Source organism: Pteropus medius, unplaced genomic scaffold (assembly GCF_902729225.1).
Source record: "Pteropus medius unplaced genomic scaffold, Ma_sr-lr_union100, whole genome shotgun sequence".
NCBI lineage: Eukaryota > Metazoa > Chordata > Mammalia > Chiroptera > Pteropodidae > Pteropus > Pteropus medius.
This window is the reverse complement of record NW_024343732.1, coordinates 1,607,456-1,628,551: the sequence shown is the minus strand read 5'-3', so window position 1 is coordinate 1,628,551 and position 21,096 is coordinate 1,607,456. Positions and strand designations below refer to the sequence as shown.

At 50.8% G+C, this 21,096-nt stretch overlaps 1 protein-coding gene across 1 annotated transcript; it reads right to left on the bottom strand.

Moving 5' to 3' along the window:
• Positions 1–289: 289 nt before the first annotated feature.
• On the bottom strand, positions 290–12,875 carry B3GNT3 (UDP-GlcNAc:betaGal beta-1,3-N-acetylglucosaminyltransferase 3). The gene is made up of 4 exons (XM_039867819.1): positions 12,650–12,875; positions 5,293–5,352; positions 3,355–3,981; positions 290–1,874 (listed from the first exon to the last, which is right to left on the bottom strand). Exons 3-4 carry the CDS (start codon positions 3,931–3,933, stop codon positions 1,323–1,325), a joined length of 1,131 nt encoding a protein of 376 aa, XP_039723753.1. The 5' UTR covers positions 3,934–3,981; positions 5,293–5,352; positions 12,650–12,875; the 3' UTR covers positions 290–1,322.
• Between the last annotated feature and the right edge of the window lie 8,221 nt (positions 12,876–21,096).

Sequence of the window (21,096 nt, the reverse complement as noted above, 5' to 3'; positions counted from 1 at the left end):
TCCTGTGTCCCATGCAGACAGGAGCAGAATCACCCTGTGCTTCTCTCTCCTGAGTCTGCCGTTGAGCTGGCAGTGAAGATCAGTCTTGGGAGGATTATGAGCTGAGAGCAACAGGGTGTCATGGCATGTATGTGAGCAGGGATGGGGTGAGGTCACAGCTGCCTGACAGAGACGCCTGCAGCCTCGCTTTGTCCATTAGTGTATATTTTCTACTGAAAATGAGACTTTTACAAATGAATTTAGATTGGTCTGAGTTAAAACTTTTTAAACACTTAAAAAGACCTCCAGGTCTTCACAAAACATTTTATTTCCTGAGGATCCACTTCCCAGTCTGTACTCTGCTGTCTGAGGTGACCCTGCTACCACTCCAATGCCTGCAAGGCCCGAGTCGCAGGCATCTGTCCAAGACCAGTAGGGCTAGGGGTTACTGGCTGGCTTGGATCTTTCCAATTCAAAAGACACACTGGGGTGGGTGACAGTTGTGGGTCCCAATAGCTCAGGACCACTCTGGGACCTGAATCTCTTTCTCTGGGTACTAGGATGCATGTACAGTCTGGCCGTAGGCCCAGTGAAGACCCCTCTGGTCCAAATACTGTTTCCTGAATTCTTGGGGAGCCTAGGTGTGGCGGCTGGGTCTTGCCAGGGACTCCAGACACTCTGAGTCCCTAAAGCCTGAGACAGACAGCTGTGTCCCTCCTTTGTCCAATGCTTCCGCCACTGGAGCACTTGATATCACAGCCAGGGAGGGGGTGGCCCCATTCATGACCTCTCTGGCCCCTCCTACCATCTGAGGGGCCCCAGGGAGGAGTCAGGAACTGAACCCCGCTTTCTCTGGCTGAAAAATGCTTCTCTCTTCAGCTACATGTAAACCGAGGAATTCCTAATTGGCCTTGAACCATGGCCAAAACTTGCCTACAGTTCAACTACTGCAAGTTCATTACTAAGGAGAGGCTGGCCACTGTTTAGGGTCTAGCCCATGATCTAGGTTGGAGCTAGGATGTGGGAACTTGACTCGAATGGGCTGGAAGCAGCAATAGCAGCTGGAACCCTGGCATAAGCGCTTCTGCCACTATCTGCCATGGAAAGAGATGGTCCCTTCAGCTGAGAGTCTCGGAGGATAACGGAACATGGTCTAAGCAGTAGAGGCTTGGTTTTGAAAGATGTATCGGAGTTTGTCAGCAAAACTATTCACTCTTCAAATCCTTCCTGGCACTCCCCTATGCCCTAGAAGGACAAAGGCCTCAGCTTCCTGGGAGAAAGACACTGTCCCTTCCTGTGGAGGTGGACACAGTATCCTGGAGGCTGGGGGCCCTGATACCACCTCAATAGATCTTCATCTGCTTGCCACAGGTGAGGCTGGGCTGGCTCAGTGCGTCCCACATGAGCAACATCTCATATGGCAAAAAGCGGTGCACCAACAGCAGCTCCCGGTAGAAGCAGGGATCAAAGGAAGACAGCCGTGCCGAGGGGGCCCAAACGCCGGCCGTGCGGATACCACTGTGCGAGGCAGGCTTCAGACCCTCCTGCTTCAGGCACATGCCCAGGAACACGTCATCGATGGGGAAGAGGTCCAGGGTGCGGGCGGCCCGGCGCAGGGCAGTAGCCGTGAAGCGGGACAGCAGGAAGCCACCACCCCCGCAGTAGGGTGGGTAGGACTCTTCCTGTGTCACAATGTTTGGCACATAGTATTTGCTCCAGGGGATCCGGATGGGGCCCACGTTGTAGATCAGGTGCCCCACAAAGAGGTGGTGGTCAGGGTTGTGGCCCTGCAGGTAGGAGACCATGTTGTTTGTGTGTGCAAAGACGTCGTCGTCCCCGTTGAGTATGAAGCTGACGTTGGTGCACCGAGTCTCTTGCCACTGCAGGAAGAGCACCTGCAGGAGGGTGGACAGGGCATGTGGGCTCAAGGGCTGAGGCGATCAGCTTTGGGTCTCCGTTGGCCGCCCCAGCCCAGCTAGCCCAGGTGAGAATGTGTCCCCCCGTTAACCTAGCCTAGGTTCAAAGACCCACTCTGTGGGGTGAACTCAGCAACCAACTGCTCCTCCCTGTGCCTCAGTTTCCAACTTTTCATTCAGGTCTCATCTCAAGATCTGCCTCCAGGAGTGTTGGGGATCCGCAGGGACAATGTTCTGTAAAGCGCCAAGAAGTGCTTGAAAATTGTCACATTTACATTTATTGCTATTCCTTCCCACTCTGCCTGGCTAAATACTGCTGTTACATAATTACTTGGATGACTGTCGTTGAACAGCTACCTCCCCACCAGACTTTGGGCAGCTCCTGGGTGGGGGCTATATCTTCTACCTGTGCCATCTCCCCGGCACCCAGTGTGGGCTCAACGCTTCATAGGGGCTGAATTTATTTTTGTCAAGTTGATGTTTACCACATGCTTTGGTGTTTTGTGTTAAGAACATGGCATGTTGAAGGGTCCTGCACCTCTGTCTGCCTTGCTTTCAGTTTCCCCCATAATAATCTTTGGTGCCTGAGGGGCACCGTCCTCGGGGCCCTCCCTGCTTTCAGTCCCATTTACAGCTGAGGAAATTGAGGCTGTCCAGAAAAATGCCTTGAGCAAGGTCACATAACACAGAAGTGGCCACTCAGAACCTGTCTGTACCTACCAGAAGCAGGAACCTGTTCTGGGTCTCTACTCTGCTTGCTCCGCCCCTCCACTCCTTGAATGGATACCTGTCTGCACCGACTACTAGAAGCAGGAACCTGTTCCAGGTCACTACTCTGTTTGCTTCACCCCTCTACTCCCCACTCCTCCCAACCTGGGCGGGTCCTAGGAGCCTCCAATTTCTCCTCTGCAGGTAAATTCTCTCTACCTCTCATGGGTTCTTACCCATCCAAAATGTCTTTATTGAGCACCTACTGTACAGACCTGGGCCTCAGGAGGAGACAGAACCAGACCAAATAAACAAGATGTGTTCTGTCCCACGCCCCCTTCCTCCACCCCTCCACCCCACTGCCAAAGTGGAGTGACTGGCACTGGTCCAGGTGCCTTCTAAATATCATCTCATGTATTCCTCACAGCAGCCCTCAGAGGTGGGTGAGTCCAATTAATATCTCAGTTTTCCTGATGAGGAAACTGAGGCACAGAGAGGTGAACCATCATCAACAGCAACAGAGCCTAAAATCAAACCCCGGTCATTAGGCCCCTAGAACCAGGCTTGTAATCTGGAGGCACCCTGCTCTTTCTCCCCGCCTCCCCTAGAGGACAAGGACTTCACATCACCATGAGGACAGTAAAGAGGGTTCAGTGGGGGGTTGCTGGTCCCCTGGGCCCCTCAGAGAAGGTGGTGGCCATCTAGACAGGAAGGACAAGTGGCCCTGATCACGGGATCCCCACCGGCCCACCTGCTTGAGCGTGAGGTTGAAGAAAGAGTCCTCGAAGTCCCACTGCAGGATGTCATGGTGCGCCCGCGCCTCTATTGCCAGCAGCTGGTTGACCTTGCGGGCCTCCAGCGGGTTGGGGTCCGTGCCCACCAAGAAGAGGCGGCGCAGATGGACTCCCCGCACCTTCCGCTCGCGGCCCCATGTGCGCCGCACCAGCTCACGACGCTCGTAATTGCTTGGTGATGACTTGATGACCAATAGCAGGAAGACTGGCTGCGCGCACTTGGCCGGCGGCACGTCCTGCAGCAGCGTGAAGTCGCGGCAGTGTTTGTGCAGCAGGAAGTTGCGCACGTGCTTCGGCTGCTGCTTGAAGTCCGGCAGCTCTGCCACTGACCAGTTCGCCCGGCAGGGGGCGGGCGGGGGCCGGGAGGGCGGAGGAGTCCTAGTCTGAGCCGTGGGGGTGACCGGGGGCTCCTTCAGGTCCGGGTAGGAGGGTGGTGACATATGCGGACAGAGGAGGAAGAGAGTGAAGGTGCCTAGGGCCACAGCCAGAGCCACAGCCAGAGCCGCCCCTGTCCGCAGGAGCCGGAGACACTTCATCCTGGTCACCAAGGTTTGAGATTGGTCCAATGGGTCCCCAGGCAGTTTCTGGGGGAGAATAACACTCACTGAAGATCCTGGATGGGCAAGCACTTTTTCTGAGCTACCCGTGGACCCCGGCATCGGGTTGCTGCCTACAGTTGCTCAGGTTGGTAAAATAGTGAGATTCACTCTCACCTCGTCCACAGCACCCCACCTCTTCCAGCACCCCAACCCATGTTGGTTGGCTCTGACAGCTGCCCAGGCCCTGCTGCAGATTTAATATTTACAAAGAAAACTGAGGCACTGGGAATGCCAACATGAGCCCCCCAGACTCAGTGTGCCCAGAATCACTTCCCTCCCAATCCAACCTGATCCCCCTCATGTCCCTGCCTCCCTGTGGGCTCCGATTTTCTAAGAGAACTCTCATTTTATCAGTCGAGAGCTGCTTCCCCTTTTCACCTGCCCCTCTAGAAAGCTCTGAGGTTCTGAGATTCTGATATAATCATTATTCATTATTTTTGACAATTTTTAATGATCCTGTGACCCGAGCATGGCCCCTGGGCCCCTTCAGGCCCAGCATGTCTCAGAACAAAGCTATTTTCCTTGTCAAACTTCTATTCCTCTTTTAAAACCCATCTTAAATGATCCGTTTTCTGGGAAGTTCTATCTGAGCACTGAGGAAGAGTCCTGGTTCCCTGTTTGGCACCTTTGACCTTGTCTCCCACTCTGGCCCAGTCCTGATCCCATGGGGGTGTCTGTGTCTGGCTTTGTCTTCCCAAGGCTGGTGGCTTCTTGGGGGGTCCTGGTATCACCCAGCATGAAGTAGACACATGGGGGAAGCAGGGAGTGTTTGAATTGATTTATGAATAAAAGTAAACTCATTAAGTTTCTCTCTGGCAAATATTCATCCTTCCAGCCCCAGCTCTAATTCTCCTCCTCCTCCTGAAACTTTCCCTCTCCTTATCCAGGCAGAGCCCTTGGTCTCCCTTCCAGGCTTCCCTGGACTCCCTCAAAGTCCTTTTTTCTGGAAAGGTGGTGTCTGAGCTGTTTTCACCCCTAAATTTGAGGATCTGTTTTTTTATTGCAGCATGAAAGTGCTCGATTAGACCCAAGCAGGACTTACCCATTCAGCAAACACTTATTGGCTCATCCCAGAGGGGTGTAGACTCTGGACCTTAATTCCTGAGTTTAAGTACCAACTCTATCACTTCTTGGCTGCATGCCTTCCACACCCTGGCCTTCTCAGCTATAAAGGGGGCATCTGAACAACCCCCACCTCACAAGGTTATACAGGCATGAAGGGAACTCCCAGCACCAGGCACCTAGTGGGCATTCAATGAGTGTTTGTTGAATGAATATGTAAACCTCAGCACTTACCTCAGTCTGCCTCAAGATATCTGTGCTGGTCTGGGGTCTCCTTGTTCTCCCCACTTGCACCTGGAACAGTATAAGGCAGTCATGAAGTTCTGATGAACCCCCTCCTGCCCCAGGCAACCCTAGCCAGCTATTGCCTGGGAGCGAGCAAGAAAGTGGTTTCCTATTTCCATCTAGAGCGACTAATTGATGCTGGAGGTAGGGACAGGGCTTCCCTCCCCAATCCATGAGGCCACTTCCCCAACATGCCCATTGCTCTCTTGGCACATTGCCTGAATCAGGCCTCTCTAGATATGCCACCCAGAAACGAGGCTCAGATTCTAGGTCCTGCTGTGTAACCTTGGGAAAGAAGCTGGACCTCTCTGAGCCTCCATGTAAAATAGGGGGGAATGAACTCTATATGAGTGTTGTGAAGATCTTAACCTCGAACATGCTGGGCATGGCCCTGCCTCAGGACCTGTGCACGGGTATTCCCTCTGCCTGGCATGCTTTCCTCCAGATTTGCACGCAGCTCTCTCCCTCACTTCCTTCCTTTGTTCGGATGTCCTCTTCTTGGGGAGGCCTCCTCAGGATACACCATCTCACCGACCCCCCTCTCCCCGTCCCATTCTACCTTTTCTTTCTTCCACAGTGCTTATCTTCTAAAATATATGAAACTTTTAAAATGTATTGTTTCTTGTCCATCTCTCCCACTAGAACATAAGCTCTGTGGCTGAGAAATCCTGGTCTAAACTGACAGAAACCAGAATAGAGAACTCAAAATAAAGGACAGTCAGAAGAGAACCAGTGAGTAAAGAACCTTAATGTAGGTTTATAGAAATTCACCACATGGAGGGAGTACTTATGGGATTTATTATTGCTTATTTATATATCATTTATATATTTATTAAACATTTATTAAGTAGAAAAATCAAACCTAAATGGCCAAGAATCAGTTCACTGGGAATGTATTTCATAAATTCTAAACGAGGGCTCTAAAACAAAGGAAGACGCCTCAGCAAATACAAATATTTACAACTCACCCTGAATCTGGGCATTGAAGAGGGGGAAGGCCTGAAAGGAGGTAAAAGAACTAAATGGCTCAGATTACCGGGATCAGGGTATCAAGGCAAAATAGAACTTCTTGGGGTGGCCATTTGGTTTTAATTCATTCCTTTAATGTCTGTTCTTTTCCTTGAATTCTTTTTTCTTGTCAGAACTCTTTGCATATGAAACATTCTTTGTTGGCAACCTGCATTCCTAACTTTTTCTTACAAGGTCTATGGTTTCTCTAAATGGAGGGATCTCAGGGCTACCCCACCCAGCGCCCCCCCGCCCCCCCTCACCGCCGTGAGGTTCCTGATCAGGTCTAAGAATTCAAGTCAGAGGCAGGGGAGGGAGGCTCGCTTCTCCTCCGCTGCTCCCCACCCCACCCCCACCCCCACACTCTAGACCTTCATTAATGCATCCAAGATTTGCTTCCCTTTTCCATCCGCCAAGGCCCCCTGCCAACTCGCAGCCCTTTAAAACCTCAAGCAGGAAATATCATCCATCTCACAACATCCTACATCCTGACTGGCATGAGAAAGAACTACTGGGCCTCCCTTTCAGCGGGCCTGGGAGTGCTGAGGATTCACTGGCCCAGTAAACCACACTGGGGGCCTCTGTGGGCTATACCCTAGGTAGTCACCAACCTGTCCTCATAGGTCTCACCATCTGAAGGGGCTGGGACCACACGCCTTTTGTGGGAGATGCTGGGGTTAGGGTCTTGGCTTTGCTGAGGAATGGGCACCTCTTGGTAGTACTTCCTCCAAGTGATTGGGCAACAACTCTGTGGCCATGAGAAGCTCCTCTCAGGCTTGGGTTTGTATCCCTGATCCCCACCCAAGATCCTCCAGGTCTCGTTGTAAAACAAAATGACTGGACTTGCTGAAGCCCAAATAGCTGCTTATTCTGAAGTGTATGGGGTCTGAACAACTCTGGGGGAACTGTCACCCTTATTTTATAAATGGGGAAGTGGGGCTCAGAGAATTGTCCCAAGTGGGTGCCTTGCATTACTACAGAAACAACCCATTTTGTCTCCAGGTTCTTCGGCTCTAAGAAGGGTCTCAGCAGCTCTTATCCCAAAACACACATATGAAAACTATTTATTCATTTGTTGGTTTATTTAACAAATAGGTCCTGGGGAACCTAAGATGCCTCAATCCCTGGCTTGTCCTCCTGGAAGCCCCTGATTTGATGAAGACAAATCCAGACGCATGTGGGATCAGGGCTGGGCCAGAAGAAGGGGCCAGGATATTGAAGCTGAGGCTTTGAAGGATGTATAGGAGTTCACCAAAGGGCATTCCAGTGGAGAAAATAACAAACGCAACAGCATGGAGGGGAAGGAAAACAGCCGTTTTCAAGGAACTGCACACAGTTTATTTTGCTGAAAAGTAGAATTCAGAGAGTGAGTGATTTATGAGGCTAGGGGATGTGGGGCCAGACTCTGTAAAGACATCGGATGCAAGGCTGAGATGGAGGGTGTGCGAGCAGGGAGCAGAGAGATCAAATTCATTGTCGTGTGGTCCCTCTTTGCCCTGAGTTGAACTTGGCTAGCTGCTTCCCCTCGGAGCCTGTTTCCTCATCAGGACATGAGTGTGCAGAGACCCCCCTCACATGCACACACATTGGGGTCACTTGGGATTGTGCACCAGTGGACATTGCCAGAGATCCTGCTTGGGGCTGTTTGCCCTCCATATACCAGTGCGATTTCATCATTACCCAGAATCTGCTTCCTCCAGTATCCACGGAAAAGCCACATGTTTTCATTGGCCAAGACCCAAGAGCCTCGCCCTGAGGTACATCTGCCAGGTATAGAACCTCTCAGCTCTTCTCTGCCTCAGTGACTTCTGCCCTGCTTGTCATCTCTAGCCACATGAGCCTCTTCACAGCTCCTTAGCAACCACCCAGGCTCAGCCCTGTCACAGGGCCTTTACACTGCCAGTTTCTCCACCTAGGATGCCCTATCCTCCTGCTCTTCCCCTTGGTTCTCCCTGACCTTCAGACTCAGCCCGAAATCACCTCCTTAGAGGGGCCCTAACCTCCCAGCTAAAACACCCTGCCCCGGCTCTGCTTCTCTCTGCAGCTGTCAGCACATTGGACAAATCTACTCATTTCTCTCCTGTCCATCTCCTCAACCAGCCTAGAGCCCCAGAAGTCGGACCCGATGTCTTACCCCAATAGCTGTGTCCCCATGTGACACTCACTGGTGTTCGTTGCCTAAGGTAAAAATACTAATGAGGACCCACCTAATAGCAGCCATTTCTGCATGCTTCGCTTTAGCGTAACCCCAGTGCAGGTGACAGCTGCCACATAAATAAGTAGGGGCGGAGGGGCTGGGAGAATTCAGGAGATTCAGGGGGTAGTACTAGGAGGCTCCAAATATTTCTAATGTGCTAAAGAGCCCAATATTCATGACATTGAAATATTCATTATGAGTTTAATGGGCAAGAAGCACTGATTGTTAGCAAAGTGCTGAATATTAATGACCTGATAAATATGCAGGAGGCTCCCAGTATTTATGATATACAACATAATGGTAAGGCAACAATTAATAGTTGCAAGGCACATTCATGATGCACAAATTAATATTCATATTGTCACAATGAATATGAACAAGCCACTGAACAGTCCTGAGGCACTAATATACATGGCTACTGAATATTCATGACTCATTGCATATACAGTATGAAATATTAATGACTTGTTGAATATTAATGAGATACTACAGTATATAGAAGGGGCTGACCACTCAGCAGAATTAATTAGGAGTCTCTCTCCATTGATGACAGTACTCTGGCCACACATCCTCTGTCTATACCATAAGGTGACAGCCAAGGACTGGTAAGGCTTCAGGCATGTGTGGCTCCAGGTAACTCTGTCCTGCCTACCTTGCTAGTGTCACTGCCTTTGGGGAGGCAGGGAAGGCAGAGAGGCTGAGACTCATGAGGGAGTGCGAAGGGCCCACCTGCTCACACCCTCGGGCCTGGACCTGCCCACTCCTCACCCTGTGCTATCTTAAGACCATGGGAGGCCTGCCTGACACTGACTTGGAGGCCTCAAGGTGATTCCCACATGATGCTTCCACTTTCCAGATGAGGAAACTGAGGTTCAGAGAGGATGAGTCCTGGATCCTTCTCTGGACCCATCAGACACACCCTCACCGCCCTCCCCACCCCAGCTCCAGCTCCAGGGACTCAAACTCCAGCTGACTTACTGAGTCTTAGTATCCAACTCAGGAAAAAAAGTTTCTTGCCTCTTCACCCAGCAGCTGAGAGGACTGAGAGGGCTGATGCCCTTGAAGCAGCTGTGGGGGCCTTTGGGAAAGGACGTCTCGACCTGGCTGCTGACCATCCTGGGACCTCTAGGCCTCAGCATCCTAGCCTGCAAAGTTGGATGGTGTCAGATGCAACTCATTGTTCACCCCCCAGCAGGTGCTGAATATCAGTGTCACTGTGGTCATCATTGCTCCTGCACTTTCACCAACCGTCCCCTGGAATTTGACTGGGTCATGGAAAATTCTGGGGCTGCAAAAAGGAGAGGTGAGGGGTAAGGGTGACAGAAGCACTTGGAAGAACCCCATCTATGTGCCTAATGACCAGACTCCTTGGAAAGGCTAGAGGACTAAGCAGTGATCTTTGCTACAAGTCACTCATTTATGAAGTGCCAACAATGACAATAGTAATATCATCAGCCACCATTATCACTTGCACACTAATGACTTCTCTGAGCATCTGGTGTGTGCCACGCCCTGGTCTAGGTTCTGGGCACACAGACCACTTGACACAGAGAAACCATGTGCTCATGGAGCTGATGTGCTAATGTGGGGCAGAGAGGCAGTGCACAAGACAAATTTTCTGGAGATTCAAGGATAGTAGTTGGAGAACTTACAGGAAAGGGCATGAGTCCCTGGCCTGTGGATAAGCTCCTGTGACTCTTGCTGAACCTTCCAGGGGGGCCCTCGGTTCCAGTTCCCAGGTGGGCAAGCTAGGCACAGAGAGGACACCCACGTACCAGAAGTCACACAGACCAATGAGTCCAAGGAGGGTTGGTGGAATTTGGACTTCGACCTGCTGAACTTGAGGGTCATCCCTCACGGATTTGTAACAGCTTGTAATGATGTTACAAGTAATGTAATGATGGGGTGGTCCCTTTTTATGAGGAGCATGAGTGGTTTTTGTTAAAAGAAAAAGAAGAAGAAAAAGCCCACTAAAGATAATTCTTTAGAGAGGCATGTTATGCAGACTTGGCTTTATCAAACTATGTGCGCAGGTGGCCTGTGCAAACATATACCTGACATTTGCATTTGTGAATGCTTGAGTGTAGAAGAAGGGGTGGGGTGAGAAAGGTTAAATAAACCCTTTAGATCTTCAAAACCTGTTTTTGGTCCTAGGATTATCACAGATTACTCATTGATGACCTGGTCCTCCCTTACTATAGAAACTGCCTAGGGCACCTGGGAAAGGTCCAGAAGTAATCTGAGGCTGGACAGAAGTTCCTGATTAAATGCCAGCCCTGCCCCAGTCAAGCCTCAAAAAGCATTTCTGGGCTTATTTCCTAGTCGGGGAAACTGAGGTCTCATGGGCCCCTCCTCTGGGAATCTCCTAAAGGACCCCAGACCTTTAGGCCAGTCAGGGCCCTCCTCCAGGCCTTGTGTTTAAAGCCCTGCAGTCTCCACATTATTTCTGTCACACAGAGATCAATGTCATGAATGAGAACACAGTGAGTAGCATAATTAGGATCAGAGTTAACACATCAGGTCCCTTGTGTGGCCTCTCCATCATGTGCTCATTTACACTCCACACCTGCACTGGGAGGTAAGATTGAGGTAGACTCGTTTTTATGAATAGGAAAACAGGCCAGGGAGGTCAAAGAACTCATTCAAAGAAGGTCAAGTGGGAAACCAATCTCGGCCTTTAACCACCCACCACCTGGTTGGACTTCCTTTAGTTTGCTATGTCAATAGTGAGCTCTCCATCATGGGGGGTGGGGCAATTAAGCCCGATAAGGAGAGTTGACAATGGGCATCCCCCCTGCTTCACAGGGGTCTGGGGGTGGAGTCATGCTGCTGCCCCAATCTGGACGTTAGAGGGGAGTGGCGGGAAAAGAAGTCACCAGTGACACCTTATCTCCTGGAGCCAGGCCAGCTTATTTGAATTCCTTGAGCTCTGGCCTGGAGCAGAGAAGTCTCAGGCCCTTCTTGGCTTCCCCACAGCCAGAGTATCTGATAGCAGTTGCCACACCCTGGGGGTGAGGGAGAGTGTCCGAGCTGGGCTGGACAAACATCAACTAATCACCTAAGCCAGGTGGAGCCCCAGCTGTTTGATGCAGGGGCCACATCCCTTCCTCCAGACTCCTCAGCCCTGCCTGGTGTGGTGGCAGCCTTGGGAGCCCACAGGGCATTGAGAGAAAGCAGTGGCCCCAGGGCGGGCCCCAAATCCTGCTAGCTCCCTTTGGGCCTTGAATCCCATATTTGAACAACAGGAGGCCTGGCATCAAGGCAGTGGGAGGGTGGGTGGGTTCCTCAGTTTCCCTATTTGAAAAGTGGCCATGTGAAAAAAAGTTTGAGCCAGAGGGAATGTTGGTTGGGAACCTGGCTAATGATATAATTATAATAATAATATTGTTAATCATATAGTTATTGCTGCGATGGCTGACATTCCCTGGGTGCCCACTGAGTGGCTGTAGGGCTTATCAACTTATTTCACCTTCACCACAGTCCCATACCATGAGCGCCACTTGACACCTAGGGAAACAGGCTCAGAGACATAAGGTCACTCTCTTGAGGTCCCCCAGTGGCCAGAAGTGCCCTGATTATAAAAAGCTTCTGTCTGCTGAACACCTGGTACATCCTCATGGAAGCTGGGTCATTCATTGTTCTACCTCAGGGGAAACTGAGGCATGTCTAGAGACCAGGAGCAAAGTGCCCAAGCCACACAACCAGTCGCTGGCTGAGCAAGGGTCTTGAATCCCAGGAAAAGCTGTGAGCTGGGGTCCTCAGATCAGATCTGAACATGGCCCAGTGCCTAGCAAGGCTGGGGACAATGGGAAGAGGCCAGGGAGTCAGCTGCGGTTTTTTCAAGAAACAAGAAGAAACCCCACCTGGGGCCAGGGGTGCTATTCCTGGCCTGAGTTGGCCTTGGAAAAGCCCAGGCTACAATTAGGGATAAATGAGGGCAGGAGTGGAGGGTTGAGGGGGTGTCCAGGATCTCCTGGCAGCTTCACGGTAAACGCGTGCGGAGACCCAATCCCACGCAGCTGCCGAGCTCCCTTAGAATCCCATTTCCTCCTTCCCACCACGGAGGAGTCCACCAGGTCCTCGGGGAACCCCGACACTCACCCTCAGACACGGTCCAGTCCCCGACCCCTGCTCCTCTTCGCTGGCGACCAGGAGTAAGAGTTTCACCTGAGTGCGAGCCCCGCACCCTCCCGACCTTGATCCTTCCTGCTTGCTTCCGCGCCTCGCCTCCAGCCAGTACCTCTCTCCCAGCCTGGACCGAGTTTCCCGGCGACTGAAAGGAGGTTCCCCCTGCGGGCCCCGCCCTCTCTTTCCCTGGCCCTGCCCCTTCCCCCTCAACCAGCCCCGCTCCCGCCCCGACCTGTGCTCTTCTGAACTCCCCTGTCCTCTGGGGCTCAAGACTCTACCTGGGTCTGACGCACAACCAAAGAGTGAGATCCCAGCCACTGGAGGTGTGCAAGGCACAGCTTCCCAGCCCCAAGCAGGGGGCCCGGGCCAGCGCCTTGTGTTCAATGAAGAAAGGATTGAAAGAGGGATGGAGACAGGTTGAACCCAATAGCTCTTCAGGTCTCTGTAGCGGGTTCGAATGTTCCAGCCCTCAAACCTGTCCTGAGCCCCCAGACATCAGAGGCCATGCTGGCATTCGGAAAGGCTCTGGAAGATGCAAGTCCGATTTGAAGATTCTTGGGATTGGGGCTGGTGAAGATTTGAACCTGGCCCCTGTCCCACCGGGTGCTGTGTTTAATTTTCTAGGTTTCCATTCTTGACATATTGGGGTTGGAAGATCTGGGTCCACAGGGGTGAACCAGGTGATGGTTCAAGTCACTCCCTATTTCCTTCCCCAGCCATGTTTCATCTGAGAAGAGAGGGCAGGTCCTGGCTGTGCCTCTGTTTCCCCATTTGTGGAGAGGAGGAACTGAGCCCTGGCTCATCTAGTTGGGAGAGGTCTGGGGAGTGTGCTCAGCATAGACCAAATGCATGATATACAATGATGGGAAGAAAGGTGACTTGTGAAATGTCATTGCTTCAAACTGGACTTAGCACTACTTTATCAAAATAAATGCTTGACATTTGGAGCCAGGCGGGGCCCAGTCTTCCCCTACAGGGCATCAGCTCCTGGACCTAAGTTCACAGTCCTCACCACCCCATGGGACCCCCAGTTTTCCTAAATTCCTGGGTGCCAGGAAGGAGCCTGAATTCAACTCAAATGCCCAATCTTGACAGAGCGACCCCACCTATCTTCCCCCACCAGGCGGGGCCCATCTGTGGTGTGGCAGGAAACTCGCGCCACCCTAATCAAACATTCAGGCACTCCAGATATCTAGTCATGGAGTGAGTGAGCTCTACACACCCAGCCCTGCTTGCCCAGGAAACACCATATCAAAAGCAGGAGGACAAGAGACTCCCAGAGTGGTGCCAAAGTTCTCAGGGAAGAATCTGGTGCCACAAAGCCCGGGTTCAAATTCAGACTATTATCATGTGACTCAGCAATTACACTTCTAGGTAGAGACCCAAAAGAATCCAAAATAGGTGTTGACACCAACGCTTGTGTGTGTAAGTTCATAGCAGCACTAGCCACAATTGACAAAAGGTGGAAACAACTCAAGCGTCCACCAGCTGATAAAGCATAAACAAAACATGATTCATTCACACAGTAGAATATTACTCAGCCATAAAAAGGATTGAAACATCGACATATGCTATAACATGGACAGACCTCTAAAACCTGATGCTGAGTGGAAGAAGCCAGACACAAAGGACCACATGTTATGTGATCCTGTGCTGGCTGGAAAATTATTGCTTGGCTATCGCCCGTGGGAACATAGGCTATCACCCATGGGAACATAACATTCTAACAATAAGCTTTCTGCTTCTGTAACCCCCGCTTGCACAACCAACCTGTGGGTTGACAGTAAAAAGAAGAAAAATAGACTGTGTGTTCAAACAGGATGAAGAATGGGGTTTAGGGCTTAAAAACCCTGTACCTCTACATTCCGGGGCTGCTTAATTTGGGGTCTGCATGACCCTGGCAGACCCAGCTGGCTGAATAAAGAGTACGTTTCCTATAACTCACTGGTTTCTGGTGGTCCGTGTGTCTATCGGGGGCTGGCGGCTACAACATTTGGAGGCCCCAGCGAGATCTCGGGGAGTGGCCCTGGGATCTAAGACAGGAACTGGCCTCCAAAGCGGTTGCTGTCCCTGTTACGGACTCAAAGGGGTGGCCAACCTGAGACGTTCCAGGGCCCTTGAATGCCGTGACAGGGTCAGTGCAATCGTCAAGGACACAACCTTTAGGACACACTCTTTGTTCCTGGTCCCAACGAGAATCTCCCAGGCCTCGACGTCTGGATAAAAGGTACCTTTCTGTTCCTGTTTCTGTTGACCGGTCACCGGGGGTCCGTGCAGAGACTGGACGCAGTCATTCTCCTGGACCGTGGCCAGGCCGCAAGACGCCACCTCCTGTGCCCTGTTATCGGGTTCTGTCTATTGTCTTTGGTCTTGTCTAGGTTATAGGTGGCGGACCTCTCCCGGTCCACCTACACCCCAGTAATTGCTCTTGTCTGGGTCTCCGTCTTATGTTTTCCGCACAAGCGATGGCGGGAGGCCCCAAGTTCACAGAAGACACCCTTGGGGTGTCTCCTGCAACATTTCAAAGAAGGGTTTGTAGAGGGAGCTGACTATGGCATAAAGTTTTCTCCAGGCCGACTAAGAACATTGTGTGAAGTTGAGTGGCTGTCTTTTGATGTAAACTGGCCTCCGGAGGGTTCTTTCGACAGGGGTTTAGTGAGGAATGTTTGGAAGATTGTCATGGGAGACCCGGGGACATCCCGATCAGTTTCTCTACATTGATCAATGGTTTAAACCTTGTTCAGAACCCCTCTCCTTGGCTTCGCCGGTGTGCCCTTTCTCTGGGGGTGCGAGTCTTAGTTGTGGGCACTCTGAAACATACGGCAACTGAATCTTCTAGACAGCCCAGTCCCTCAGTCCTCCAATCTCCACCAGAGGACAGTGACCTTCCCCCACCCTATAATCCAGGACCACAGAGGCCAAATAGCACCGCCTCACCTCCTCAGTCGTGGGCAGGTGACCCCTATGGGCCTCCTGTTCCGCCTCCGGGTGGGGCACCAGCCGATACCACCACCCCAGCCATCCTCCCCTTGCGAGAAGCACCACCCCAGGGACATCACAAAGACAAGCCCTTTAGGGTTTATGTGCCTTTCTCGACTAAGGACCTGTACAACAGGAAGGCACAGAATCCGCCTTTCTCTGAGAAACCCCAGGCATTAATGGGACTCTTAGAAAGTGGCTTTCAGACTCACTGCCTCACCTGGGATGATTGCCAACAGCTTTTAATTACCCTCTTCACCGAGGAAGAACGCGGACACATTCTGCATTTGGACTGAAACACAAAAGATAGCTGTGGGAAGGAGGAAAGTTGAGGAGGCAGGGGAACAGATTGAGGAGGAATTTCCCTCCACCCACCCAGACTGGGGACACAATTCTCAGGCAGGCAGAACGGCATTAGATCGGTACCACCAGATTAGATCGGTACCACCAGATTCTAATTGGGGGAATTAGAATGGCTGCTCGTCAGCCAACTAACTTTTCTAAAGTAACTGAAGTTATACAGGGACCTCCGGAATCCCCTGGAGTGTTTCTTGAATGAGGAGTACCGAGTATACACCCCGCATTGATCCTGAGTCTCCTGAGAACCAGCGGGCAATTAATATAGCCTTTGCTACTCAGGCAGCCCCTGATATCAGGTGTAAATCGCAAAAATTAGAAGGTTTTGCAGGGATGAACCTGTCTCAACTTGTTGAGATAGCCCAGAGGGTGTTCAATAACAGAGAGGCACCAGATGACCCCAAACATATGGCTAAAATCTGAAGCTACTGTCATCAACTCAGCCAATCTGTTGCCGGACCCAGACCCCCAGACCCCCGTTCATGACTGCATAGATTTCACTGATGCTGTGTGTTCTTCGCGGCCAGACCTCAAAGACTCCCCTCTGCCTGAGGCCGATGAAGTTCTGTTCACGGATGGGAGCAGCTTCATGCAGGAAGGAAGGAGGTATGCTGGGGCAGCGGTCGTAACTCTAATTGGCACCATCTGGTCACAGGCTCTTCCCCATAGGACTTCTGCTCAAAAGGCAGAACTCATCGCCCTCACTGAGGCACTAAGATGGGGAAAGGATAAGGCAGTCACAATATGCACTGGCAGCCAATACGCCTTTGCCGCTGCACACGTACATGGAGCCATCTACAAGGAAAGAGGGCTTCTGACTTCAGCTGGGAAGGACATCAAGAACAAGGGGGAGATCTTAGCCTTACTTGAAGCCATATAGATGCCTAAGGCTCTTGCTATTGTTCTTTGTAAAGGGCATCAAAAAGGGAATAGTCCTGAGGCTGAGGGAAACTGTAGAGCCGATGCAGAGGCAAGAACAGCCAGTGGGGCCCCCTTCTACTGACTGTTGTCCCTTACCCAGAACTGCCTCCGTCTCCGACCTATACGGCGAAAGAGAACATATATTTTCAAGATAAGGTAGCCACTAGGAACCAATAGCGGTGGTGGATGACCCCAGATGGAAAAACCGGGCTCTCACGGCCCTTGGAAGGACTCTCCTCCACCAACTACACCAGACCACACACCTAGGGCGAACTAACATGCTCCAAGCTTTAGACGCCTACTTTCACTTGTTAGAAGGGAGAAGAACTGCAGAGGAGATTGCCTCACGATGCCCGGCTTGTGCCCAAGTTAATCCAAAGAAGGGGAAGATAGAAGAATCTAGGCATAGGGAAAGAGGAACTTATCCGGGGGACCACTGGGAAGTAGATTTCACTGAGATAACCCCGACTGTGGGGGGCTACAAATGTTTACTTGTTTTTATAGACACATTTTCAGGATGGCTAGAGGCCTTCCCTACCAGGAAAGAGACTGCCTTAGTAGTTACTAAGAAACTACTACAAGAAATTCTCCCTCGATTTGGTCTCCCCAGAACTTTAGGGTCGGATGACGGGCCAGCCTTCGTAGCAAAGGTATCACAGCAATTGGCTAGCTACCTAAATTTGCGATGGAAACTCCACTGCGCCTACCGGCCCCAAAAGTTCGGGCCAAGTAGAGTGAATGAATCAGACCCTGAAAGAGGCATTAGTCAAGTTAGGATTAGAAACTGGTGGGACCTGGGTAGAACTTCTCCCCTTTGCTCTTCTCCGAGCCAGGTGTACTCCATATGTTAATGGATTCACCCCACTTGAAATTTTCTTTGGAAAACCCCCACCTTTAGTACCTAGAAGATAAGATGAGAAAAAGGCAGAACTACATAACCTTGTCTTAAGTCTTTACAGGCCCTTCAAAGTGTACAGAAGGAGATTTAGTCCCGGGTTCGTGCTGCCCACTCAGCCCCGGGGGACGGACTTCCCTATCAGTTTCAGCCTGGGGACTGTGTGTGGATCCGGAAGTTCACTTCCAAGGGATTAGAACCCAAATGGAAAGGACCCTTCACTGTCTACCTGACGACGCCCACTGCAGTTAAAGTAGACAGCATCCCATCATGGATTCATCACTCCCATGTGAAGGCAGCACGAGAGTGGACAGCTCAGGAAGACGGGCCCTTAAGACTAAGACTCAAGCATACATAAGTCTAACCCTTTGTTGCTTCCTTTTTTCCTCTTTAGCCCAGGCATTTGACCAACCACAACCAAAATCAGAAGGAACATTAATAACTTTGCTAACAACAATACACAAGGTCTTAAATAAGACCACCCCAGACATAGGACAAGATTGCTGGTTGTGCCTAAACCCAAAACCCCCTTACTATGTCGGGATAGGAACTCCCCTAAACTTAACTGACCTCAGCAGGCTAGAACTTCAAATTGATTCACTAGCAGAAGTAGTCCTCCAAAATAGAAGAGGTTTAGATTTATTATTCTTAGAACAAGGCAGATTATGTATGGCTCTAGGTGAAACCTGTTGCTTCTATGCCAATAACTCTGGAATTATTAGAGAAAGTTTACTACTAGTAAACAGAGAAATTTAGATGCCAGGGAAAAACAAAGACTAGAATCAGATAACTGGTTTCATAAGATATTCAATTGGTCCCCATGGCTAACAACCCTTCTATCTGCTGTAGCTGGACCTTTAATCCTCCTCCTCCTCTTGTTAACTTTTGGCCCATGTTTCCTCGATTTCTTGTTTGCATATATAAGGAAGAGAATTAATTCTATTAAACTTTTCGTATTACAAAATAGAGGCTATGAGCAAATTCCACGTGAAGAATCAAGGATTTGATTTTCTGCTAAGGCCAATGGGGAATGTGCTGGCTGGAAAATTACTGCTTGGCTATCGCCCATGAGAACATAGGTTATCACCCATAGGAACATAACATTCTAACAATAAGCTTTCTGCTCCTGTACCCCCCCCGCTTGCACAACCGACCTGTGGGTTGACAGTAAAAAGAAGAAAAATAGACTTGTGTGTTCAAACAGGATGAAGAATGGGGTTTAGGGCTTAAAAACCCTGTACCTCTACATTTCGGGGCTGCTTAATTTGGGGTCTGCGTACCCCTGGCAGACCCAGCTGGCTGAATAAAGAGTATGTTTCCTATAACTCACTGGTTTCTGGTGGTCCATGTGTCTATCGGGGGCTGGTGGCTACAACCATCCCATTTATGTGAAATGTCCAGAACAGGTAAATCCAGAGACAGAAAGCAGATTAGTGGTTGTCGGGGCTGGGGGAGGGGTGGGGGAGTGACTGCTCATGGGAATGGAGTCTCCTTTGGGGGTGATAGAAATGTTCTGGAATTAGACAGAGGCGGTGGTTGCACAACATTGCGAATGTACTAAATGCCACCTAGTTGTTCACTGTAAATGACTGATTTTATGTGATTTTCACCTCAATTAAAAAAAAGTCCTGATGAGGCCGCTCACCAACTGCAGCAAGTGACCTTATCATTTTGTGTCCCACAGTGAGGTTTTGGGCCTTTCAGGTGTGGGAGACTAGGATAGCATAAAATGCCAGCCTGCTCGCCCTGGGTTGGCCAGTTAAATAGGTGTCCCGCTCTTCCTCCTGGTACATGTCACGTCAGCTCTGGACAGCCAGGCAGTTAAGAGGCCATACCCTGGGAAATGCCTTCCATGTTTTAAAATGTACCCAACCTCACTTGTGACCTGAAGAAAGCAAATTAAAGCCATCCGGAGGTGGTGGCAAACAGCGTCCCCTCTCATAGTGACCCATCACAAGGAGATGGCACTCCAGTTACTCAGTCACATAGGACTATAGCAAAGGGACCCATCTTGGAGAGACTGAGGCCACTGAGAGTGAACACACACACATACACACACGTGTGTGTGCAAAGACTTGAGATGGGGGCATACCCATAGGATTGGACATTTGATTCTAGTTCCTCGATGGGGCTGACACTCTGCAAAGGGGATGACCCATCTCAACAGGCTCCAAAGTCCTGTTTGAGGCAGGGAAATACATGCACTGAAGCCACTGCTGCCTGAAATGCCATTTGATGCAACTGGTGCATCCACCATCCATACAAGCAGTGCTGACTATCCATTGAGTTGAGAACTCCCCTCCCAACTAGAAAATTTCTCCCCACTTCACAGATGAAGAAACTAAAGCACAGCCAGATCTCCCCACCTACTCCCTTTGGAGAACAGGTTGGGAAGACCAGAGAGACCACAGGCTAAATCCTGCTTCCTGAGCTCCATCTGGCCCCAGCTTAGTCCCTGGGATCTGCATGGCCTCAGGGTCAGGCACCCAGGGTCCCTACATGTCCATCAGGACTTTCCGCCAAGCTGAGATCCGCTCACCAACCACAGTATGCTGGTTACCACGCCTGTCCTGGGCCCCACTCAGGCTGCTTCTTGCCCACCTGTACTGAGGCCCCTCCCCCAACCCGCCCCCATCAAATGAAAGCTGGCAGCACAGCTGTGGTGCTTCCTCTGTACCAGGTGCTCATTGAAGTGTGTGAACTCCCCTCAGTCATTCAGTGAGGTGGCTTACAGATGAGGAAACAGAGGCCCAGGGAAGTCAAGTCACTCGCCCAAAATCACACAGCTACTGGTGGCCAAGCAGGCTTTAAACAAAGGCCTTTTAGCTCACAGCCCCATGTCTTCCAAGAGCTCTGTCCTACTCACAGCTAGGTCTTTACTGCCTGGCATACAGTAGGTACTCAACCGATGTTCATGTATTGACTAACTGCTTTGTCACAGAACTCACAATTCAATCTCTCTCTGCTTGGAGTGCCCATCCCCATCTTTCAAACTCCTACTCATACCTCAAAGCCCCATTTATAATGCCCCTTCCTTAAGAAGTCTCCCTCTGGGTTTCTCTAGTCCTTGGCCCTTCCACCAGCCCAGCTCTGAGTCCACAGAACTGGAAGTGTCCCTGGGACTGGGGGTGTGTATGGATTTTTCTCTCCTAGTATCACCTGCACAGGCTAAGTGGGAAGGGGTGGAGGGGATGTGGAATATTAAGAATGTTAGATCTCCCCCCACCCACACCTGTCTTCTCGTCCTCTCCTCTCTGGCGATGAGAAG

Bases quoted from the DNA above. Each gene is read 5' to 3' on its own strand.
- B3GNT3 (XM_039867819.1), bottom strand. From the start codon at position 3,933: ATGAAGTGTCTCCGGCTCCTGCGGACAGGGGCGGCTCTGGCTGTGGCT. The intron at 1,875-3,354 runs GTGGGCCGGTGG...ACCCTCCTGCAG, and splicing joins TCAACCTCACGCTCAAGCAG to GTGCTCTTCCTGCAGTGGCA.